Raw genomic sequence first — 10008 nt, forward strand, 5'->3', positions numbered from 1 at the left:
GGAGCTGGAGAGTGATGTGCTCTGATTTCTGCTTCAAAAATATCACCTTGGCTGCTTATGGGAAAACAGATCATGTATTAGGAAGAGGGAGCAGAGAGGATAGTTAGGAGATCATTCAAATTCAAAAAAGAGCGTGGGGACCTATGGTGTCCCCAGAACAAGGGTGGTTCCCCTTCTTCAGAGGAATCTACAACTGTGGATGAGATGGTTGGAAAGCATCATTGATTCAATGGACATGATTTTGAACGGACTCTGAGAGATAGTGAAGGACTGGGAAGCCTGGTGTGCTGCAGTCCATGGGGTGGCAAAAAGTCGGACGTGACTGAGCGGCTGAACAACAACCACATCATTAATGCTCAGCGTTGTTTTTAATTGGAAGGCTGAAACTTCAAACTAGATTGGTTCATAGTGGTGCTGGAGAAGACGTTTGAGAGTCCCTTGGACTGCAAGGAGACTAAACCAGTCAATCCTAAAGGAAACGGACCTGGAATATTCATTGGAAAGACTGATGCTGACGCTGAAGCTCCAATACCATGGCCACCTTCTGTGAAGAGCTGACTCACTGGAAGAGACCCTGATGCTGGGAAAGATTGAGGGCAGGAGAAGAAGGGGACGACAGAGGATGAGATGGTTGGATGGCATCATTGACTCAATGGACATGAGTTTGAGTAAACTCCGGGAGATGGTGAAGGACAGGGAGGCCTGGCGTGCTGCAGTCCATGGGGTCACAAAGAGTCAGACATGACCGAGTGATAAAACAATAATAAGAACAAAAACTGTCAGTGAAGTGAGGGCAAGGGGTGGCTGTCAGGGTTCCATCAGGGAGTAGGAAGCCTTCGCCAGCAGACTTTGGGTAGTCAAAACATCCAGACCCTGGAGACACCCACGTATAGACTTGGTCTTCACCTCTCTAAGCCTCAGCTTCCTTATTCGTTAAAGAAGAACCAGAACACAGGCATCTGGGGCTGGCGAGTGCATCACAGGAAGAGATCATTTTATCTCTAGTCATGGGCAGGCATTTACTGTAAAGACGGTAGCCTTGTAGGGGGCTAAAGGAGGCTGCAGGGTTAGGACCACGAGGAAAACTGATGTGGACAGACTGTCTCTTAGCTTCAAACTAGAACAAAGAGAAACCAATACAAGTTGGAAGGGCTCTTCCCTCTTTGTGTTTCGTTTTCCTACGATTCTTAATTGATTCCCTGCAAAGGAAGCCAACATCATGCCAGATTCTAATTTACTCTCCTAATCTTCTATCCCACCAAAGTTGGGTTAGTTTTTCTACTCATCCCACTGATGTTTAAAATAATTAAACCACCGTCTCCCACAGAGCAGACCTGAGACAAGTCAAGCGCTGAATGGAAACGTAAATATTTTAAGTTGAAAAAAAATTAAACTCTTAGATAACTATACATAGTATTCCACAACAATTCCAGTGGCTCTTCAGATAAGATCACGTCAATGAATACTGAAACTATCCATTCTTCAGTAGATAGATGTAATTGCAGTCTCTTTTTTGATAACCGGGGTATATGCTGCAGCTCTGATGCCATCCTTTGGAATTTCACATGGGCCCTTTTGAAATGAGTCAGACATTTGAGAGGCAAATAGTCCAACCAGGTGAGGTAGATGGGGTCAACTTTCCAGCCACTGCCAAAGTCAATCTATCCAAGGAAAAAATGTATTCAACCAATACATTTCCACAGGCAAAACTAGAATCCTCTCTAGTATTTCTTATCTCAGAGAAGTGCTGCAGTTAAGAGGATAACTCCTAAAACTGAACTACCATCCGTGCGACCTTAGACAATGTACATAACCCTTAGTTTTCCCTCATCAGTAAGGCTGCACAGGTTAGAAGTACCAATTTGAGGTGGTGATTATGAGGGTGACGTGAGTTGATCTACAGAACGTACTGAGCACCTTGGGAACCCTCCATAGATATTAGTGACTATCATCATGACTACTTTTCAGAAAGGTGTGCATCTTTCAATAGTCAAAAGCACAGTGTATTAACCCAACAGTGCAGTTCAGTCGCTCAGTCCGACTCTTTGTGACTCCATGGACTGCAGCACGCCAGGCTTCCCTATCCATCACCAACTCCTGGAGCTTTCGCAAACTCATGTCCGTCGCGTCGGTGATGCCCTCCAACCATCTCACAGGGGCTTCACTGTAAGAGTTGGTGTTGTATTCTGCCCTTGGTTACCAAATGGTAAGCTTCTAAACACAGAAAATGTCTTAATAGTCTTTGCATGTCCAGACATTGATACTGTCATTGCCTGAAGTAGGAAAATTCTTGAAGGAATGGCTGAAGTTTGTCTCAAGTATTAATAGTTGCCTGTGTTCAGATGCACGTGGCCAGAATTTAAATGTAAAAAGAAAACCTAAGCTCAGATTGGTAAGAAAAAAGGAAAGAAAAAGAAAGAAAGGAAGAGAGGGAAGGAGGGAGGAAAGAGAAGAAAGAAAGAGGAAGGAAGAAGAAAAAGGAAAGAGGAAAATAGCTTGTTTAGGAAATCACAAAGATATATGTAATACCTACCTTAGCTTAAAATGTTTTTAAAGCCCCGTTTTCTGCTACCTTCAAAAAGAGATTGTTTTTCCAGATCAATTATATTCCGCGACCCACCAACTGAATCCAAATAAGTAAGTTTATGAATCTTGTTCTTGAGAATATCTGGCGTTGTTTGTTTTATGCTGTGTTTGCTCGCTCGGAAAGGGGGTGTTCTGTGTCCCACACGAAAATGAGTTCACGTGGACAAACGTAATAAAAGGAGATTTATAGCCCTATCTCCATACAATTTAAATTAATTTCTTTCTGAAACCCAAACAAAAAGCTAAATGCGTAAAGGATGCATACTGTTTAAATCCTATATCATAATTTACACACCAAAAGGGGGGAGATTTAAGTATGCATTGATTTTAGGCTGATAAGAATCTGTGTAGAATGGTGTTGAGAGATTTCTTTTTTTCTTCTTGGCCTCCTACGAATAGTTAGTTTGCAGCAATTTTTAATTAAAAACAGTTCCCATAGTAAGAAAATGGAAAAAAAAAAAAAAAGACTTCAGGAAAATAAAATCAGTACAAGAGTCCTGCAATTTGTTTTCTGAGGCCTTGTAGAGATCTTGAAAAATAAGAGAGGTTGGGAGTTCTCATTTTTTTAAAAAACTTCAGTTTTGGTTTCATTTAACATTTTCAAAATAGCTTTCCTTACCACTACTAACCCACCCTCCACTCCCCACTCTTACCACCCCCCTTCGAAAAACTTGGAAAGTTCTGTGCTTAACACTGAAAATCATTCATATGCCTCAGAGTAACAGCACCATTTTTCTTTCTAAATTTCTAAGGGGAAAAAAAGGAAAAAAATCCAAGTTTATCACAAAGCAGTTTTTTTTTTCCCCCACCTATCCAAAATACCTAATCTCATTTTAACTAGGCTCCATCTGAACATCAATGATACTCAGCTAGCCCATGAATAAACATGATGTTACAAGGGAAACCCTGTGACTAAAGTATATAAAAATGCAGCTGAAAGAAAAGCCTGAGAGCCCTCCACCCCCTTCCACCCCCTCCCCGGGGAGCTGGAGAGTTGAACTGAGGCGGGGCTAAAGCAGCAGATTTAAATTTCAAGGTCTTCAAATATTTTCGACGTTCATATTAAATCCTGTAAAACTAAACACCGTAATTCTGAGAAAACCCTTGTGTCCGCGGTGGCTTCCCATTGTAATCACCGTCTTCTCTTTGGGAGTGGAATGTATAATACTGATACAAGGGGAAAAGCCCTCAAAACAAAAGAAACACATCATGGTACCCACACTTTCCCGATGGTTGTGGCATTTCATCAAAATCAACAGACTGCCAACATGAAAAAAAACTATATACTTACAAACCTCTTCATTGGAACAGAGATATTTTTGGTCTTTGAATGAGGAAATAAGGTATAGAAAAGTTACCTACAGTCACCAAAATTTTTATAACTTGATTAAAGTTCCTTAGATTCTATAAAAATCCGACATTACTGAAATCCTTTCACTAAAAATGAAGGTCACTATGATGATCTTATATTTTACCTATATTTTTTTTTATCTTGTAGCACAGACCTCAGGAAGTGAAAATAACACTGCTTCTTCTATTATTATTGAAGCATGTTACAGAACAAATTCTGAAATCTTTAGGACATAGTTTTATGTCCTATCTGATTATACTCTGTGTGCAGCGTTAAACAAAAAATTATGCAGTTCTGTTCTCCCAAAAATACATGTGAGACAGCAAGATCGTTCCAATAGTAAATGAATTTGCGAAGACCTCAGGTCAATTCATGGTAACATACACAATGGAAAGCCGTAGCCCTCTTCGTACTGGCTAGGATACAGATCAACATTGAGGAAAAACTCCAACAGTTTCTCTTAATTTCAACTAAAAAGGGGGGGGGGACATCCATGCATTTCTTTATGAAATTCCACTGAGATTCTGGTGTTGCAAAGAAATTTTTATTTCCCAGAATAGCTGGCAGCATTGAAAACATATTTATGTTGTATTGGTTTGCTTTGTAAAGCGTTCATATTCCTTTAAAAAGAAATGAGATCCCATAATTTCTTAGACACTTGCGTTCCCTGGCCACAGAGATTAGGGATCTAAATTGCCTCATGATGAAATAAATGTGGAGAGGTGGAGATGAGCAGTTTTAGGGCACTGGGAAGTTGGTCCCTAAAGGAGACCAGCACCCCCAAAGGCAGGTACCAGCACCCCCAAAGGCATCAGAATTGTACTTCTCAGGAATGATGCCAATTTCAGTGACACCGGGCTTCCCTGGTGGCTCAGAAGGTAAAGAATTAATGACACAGCTGAACTCTCTCTGCTCTGTCATTTACAGATTCATGATCGCGTGTTCACAGACGTTTCTTGTACACCTACTTTGTCCCAGCAATTGCTTGCTTCCAGCGCTGGCCTTAAACAAGACTGCCAGGGTTTCTCTCTGCAATATTTTCTCCACTATGACTCTGTTTTCACATTACCATTTGCAATTCTGAACTAAATACCGTGAGCCAAGAAATAATGTCTTTGCTCATTACTCTGGTTCATGACACTTTGTTCATACTGAAGGAAACCAAACCCTGGACTTCGAAAGAATCTGGATTTTCAAATTAAAGGGGCCTTGCAGGGGATTTGCTGATGAGGAAACAAGATCCATGCCAACAAGTTAGTAAGTGAAGAAACAAGTTTGAAACAGGATTAACTCCCAATCCTGGGTTCTTTAAGACTACCCAGCTCCTGAAGGGCTCTGACTGGATTTAACTGGAAGAAATGCATCAATCCCAGAAGAGAATGTTCTGGAGGGGTAGAAAAAAGCAGGAAGGTAGGTGGGCACCATGCTTCTTCTTCACGACTTTCTTTCCTTTCCATAAAGAAGGATGTTTCCAGGAAATTTCTGCAAACTTGGTTACAATTTTTTTCATCGCAAATGGGATGTGCTACAATTTCTTTCTAGGCAAGTGTACATTCAAAAAGGAATGGAGAGTCAAGCGTGTTTCCAGGGGTGTGTGTGTGAGTGTGCAAGTGCGTGTGTACACGTGTAAGGACTCGATGAAAAACACCAAGTAATATAGAAGCAGGAACCAGAAGAGAGAAAGAAAGAGGGTCGGCCTCTCTTGCCCAAAATGGATGGATGCACAGGTTACATTCTAAAAGTGATCTGGCAACCATCTATTTGATTTTTGTGTGTGATTATAAACTGATAACTCTTTCTGGATATTACTGTACTTTATTCCAGCCCATCTCTCCCTAGGGTTCAGAATAACTTCATCATAAATAATCATCCTTGGTTAAAGGCACAATGCAACTTTTTCAAGAAAAGTTAGTCTTTTCTAAACCCTGTTTTTCCGTTACAAACTTTGACCAGTCTAATACTGAATGTTAAGATTTATGTATCTTAGGAGTACTTATTTGGTTCTCTCCTTTTTTTCATTATGAAATGAAAGCAAACTTATGGCCTCGGGTTCATGACATCCTTTACTGCTTGGCAAAGCAAAACGGAAGCGTCAGAGTAATTATTTGGATAATTACTTTAAAAATCTAACTAAGGGAAGAAATGTTTAAGGTAGGCTCTAGAACATTCAGTTCTAGAAACAATTTTCCATGCTTTTTTGTCAGTCAGAGAGCTTTTAAAACATCTTTAAGATCTGTCATAGGAAGATTTTCTTTTCTAGTTTCTCGAGCTACGAAGCAGCTTTTCTACTTAAAAGTAATACCCCAGGATCCAAAAGTTAGGAATTCCTGACTTTAGCTCTAACAAAAGATAATGTGCCATTTTTAAGAAACATGCCATGAATGAGGGGCTTTCAAAGGTTTTCTCTCACATGTGAAACAAATGTAGGCACCTTATTGCATCCTACAGATTTTTATGAGGACCAGCGTAGAGAAGTCTTCCAGATGAGTATGCTAGCTCAGAACTGGCCAGGTGATAATTAAGGGACACGGGAGAACACACATGTCTGAGAAATCTGCCTGCTCCCCTAACAGAGAAGGTTGTTGGGAGGAAAACCTCCTCCTACAACTCCACAAAAACTTTCTAAGATATAAGGTGAACACGGTTTGTTTTTAAATCCTGCTACTCTTCAACAATCGATCCATCAAGGCCCCTGGTCTCTTTTTTTAAAAAAACTAATCATATTTCAAGACATTTTTTTACCCCAAATCTGTGTTGCAATTATGTGTGCCTGAACTAGAAGACATTCTCTATCCTCCTAATTTAGAAAGCAGGCTGTGACAACCAACAGTTTGGGTAAGAGTCGAAGATTCCAATACACAGTTGCAAAGATCAGAATGACATTGAAATATACAAACTGTAACATACAATTTCAACAACACACATATATCATTTATATCCAAAGGCTCACCACCCTTTGCACAAGAGTTTACACTTGTGTCAAAGCTACTGGCTCTTGGGAAGAGCAATAGTATCAAGTATATGTAACATCTATGATGTATTAACACATAAAGAAAACAGCAGTGATAAAGACAGCTCAGCTACTTTTTTTTTTTTTTCTTAAATCAGTCCTAGTCCAGCAGTTAGCCAGTCAGAAAGCGGGTCACATCTTGTTAGCTACATTAAATACATTAAACATCAGGAGTTCTCCATGGCTCTATTGACAATTCAAGCAAGTGTATTTTGGGCTCCCATCTAATCATACAACCTTAACTGAGTCCCTCTTTGGAACTGAGAGTCAGTCTTCTACCTAAAATTCTACCAATGCTAGTCCCCAAAAGCTCTTTGCCAGCGACCCTCCAGGTATCCATACTCTGCAGAAAGGACAAAATTCCCAGTGATTTCTACTTTCTAAAGTGACTCTGTGACAAACTCCTTCTCAGAACACTTCAACACAAAGCCCCAACTTATAGGCAAAGGGGCAGCCCAGCTGTAGGACCTGTCAGCTCAGCCAGCACTGAGGAGAAGTCAGCGGGCATTAAATATTTAAATTGCAGGAGGCAGCCTGGAGTTTTTGCATTTACAAAGTTCTCAAAGTCCTGTCTCCCCTGGCTCCCAGAGTTGCTTGCAAGGTGAGGCTCCTCTCTCAGGCACCAGATCACAAAATTTGCCAAAAACTCAAGCTGATTTGATTTCTGAGCCAGCTCTGGTGGAAGGGAGAACCCAGGAGACATCCCTACCCTCCATGGGAGAGAGTCAAGAACCCCTCGCCCCCAGCAAGTGGTTTCTGAATCTAACAGGGAAATAGACAATCACGTCCCTCCAGGGCCAGTTCTGAAAAGTACCACGGGTGGCTCTACTGCCCTTTTCACCTCGATCCTGATGACTTTGAAAAGCAAATGCAGGTCAAAGCAGACTTCCTCTGGGATTTGCTTTAAAAAAAAAAAAGATTTTGCTGGATGCCAATGAGCATGGAATCTCTTAGAACTCTATCTCAAGAAACACTAAGAGGGGACCGACGCGGAGCCTGCAAGACGCCAGAGTTCTGGGAAAGCAGCATTTCTGGAGACCCGACAGGCGAATCAAGTGCTGGGTTGTCTATCTCAAGATTCCACCAGAAACTGTCCCCACCTTCCAAGAGTTGCTGTGCAAGAAACCCAGCGTTCAAACTCGTGGCTTCATCCTGGCGCTCATTTCCACGTACGCGGTAGGGTCTAGTGGGACACTTCCCGCAGGATGCAGCCAGCCACGCAGGAAAAGCTCGGGCACAGTTTGGGGGAAGGAAAAAAAAAAAAAAAAGACAGCAACACACACCCAAGGTTGAAGTCCTTACCTCTGTGCGGGACTGCAGCCTCTTGTTCATCTCATAGATTCGGTACTCTGGTTGTACCATATAGGGTGTGTGTCTCCTATAGAACGGTCCGAAAGGAGAAGAATAGAAGGGGTCATGTGGTGTGCTGGACATCTTGCCTGCTTGTCGAAAATCAAGCCAAACAGAGTATCAGTAACGTCCATGCAGAGCACATGGGCTGTGTTCTTCCCACTACAAAGTAGCCGCACGCACACGCTCGCACACACGCGCGCGCGCGCATACACACACGCACGCACACACACACACACTCTCTCTCACACACAGAGGCAGGCAGGCAGGCTGAACACAGTGGCTGGGAACTGCCGTGGGAGCCTCTATAGCGAGAGAGACCGGAGAGCGGGCGGCAGGGAGGAGGGAGGGGGGAGGAGGGTGGGGGGAAGAGGGAGGGGAGGGAAAGCCGGAGAGCTGGAGCTTCAGAGAGGGAGGGAGGCTGGGAGAGAGGAAGGGAGGGAGGGAGAGGGGAGTTGGATGGCTTTAGGCATCACTGCTTGTTTTTAAAGAAGCAGTTTGTGGAGAGGTCATTTCCTGTCCGCACCGTAGACTAGTTCAAAAAATATCCTTCTCCTCGCAGTCTGACAGAGGTCTAAGGTTTGGTGGGGTTTTATTTTTTGCTTTCCCCTCCAGCCAGGACCCTTCACGACCTGATGGCAGAGCTTGTTAGCATATAGGTGGTTTAACCGCTCCCAGCTGAGCCCTCAGCCCCAGACAACCACAGCCATTGTCATGGATAAGAGAGGTGAGGGCTATAAAACACAGAACAGTGGGTGTCCGGGTCCCCCAAAGCTGAGCTGGTGGTTCACTCCCAGGCAGGCTTCCCTCTGCACTAAGCTCCCTCTGTAGTTTGGTTTTCCTTGCAGTTTGAGAGCTTGGTGGAGTCTTTGCATTTCAGTCCCTCCCTTGGAGCCCCTTCCTCCCCTGTCTGGCACTTTCTTCCCAGCCCACTCCCTCTCCTTCTCCCAAAGCTTCACTCAGGCTGCTTTAAGGGGGCCTAGATTCAGGTCACTGAAACATTTTCAGGTTAAAAATAATGAGTATTTGGAATATGGAATGCCCAAGAAACACCCATGGTGCAATGGTCTTCTTTCCCTAGGAGACAGAATAAAGGAAATAAAATCTCCCAAAGCAGACCTCCAAGTAAGATGGGAAAAGCAAGACAGAGAAAACTCCTGCAAAACATGTCCATGGAAAATTCAGTTGAGTAGGAAATTGCGAATAATTGAATGGTTTATCCCCAAATAACATGCCCAACTCTGATGGAGACAAGGCCTTTATTTTCTAAGATGGGTTATGTCCATGAATCTTTTCTCAATCATGGTATATGATAACTGGAAGAAAGCCTGCACCACCCAGGAGAGGGGAGAGAATGTCTATAGTGATGAAATGATCTATATGACAATCAAATTCTGCTGGAACCAATGATAACCAGACATCTACCCCTTAAACAAAGCCCAGATATAAAAGCACAGAAAGTGTAAATGTTTTGAGCCAGTATCTAGCTAGGTCAGTGGTATTAAAGAAAGAAAGCAGAGACTACCAAAAAGCTTGATGCATGTAAGACTTGAATGTAAATGCATGCAAATGAGACATTTCTTCTTTTTAATAAGCAGGTTAATTAACTTTCTGCCCCAACCATGGCTTGGGGTATCTGCAAGTCACTAGCCAACAGGGGATAAGGTATTGCTAATTCTGCAATTTACACTGTTAAGAATACTCAGGCATC

General features: G+C 42.5%; 1 protein-coding gene across 8 annotated transcripts in view; it reads right to left on the minus strand.

The window, feature by feature from the left end:
• Positions 1-8641, minus strand: part of LDB2 (LIM domain binding 2) — a 454756-nt gene extending 446115 nt beyond the window's left edge. For 2 of the 8 annotated variants that reach the window (XM_024993437.2, XM_005208320.5), the window contains exon 1: positions 8250-8641. In XM_024993437.2, the coding sequence (XP_024849205.1) occupies positions 8250-8381 (132 nt within the window). In that variant the 5' untranslated portion in view covers positions 8382-8641. 8 annotated transcript variants of the gene reach the window in all.
• Positions 8642-10008: the final 1367 nt, after the last annotated feature.

Source organism: Bos taurus, chromosome 6 (assembly GCF_002263795.3).
Source record: "Bos taurus isolate L1 Dominette 01449 registration number 42190680 breed Hereford chromosome 6, ARS-UCD2.0, whole genome shotgun sequence".
In the NCBI taxonomy this organism is placed as follows: Eukaryota; Metazoa; Chordata; class Mammalia; order Artiodactyla; family Bovidae; genus Bos; species Bos taurus.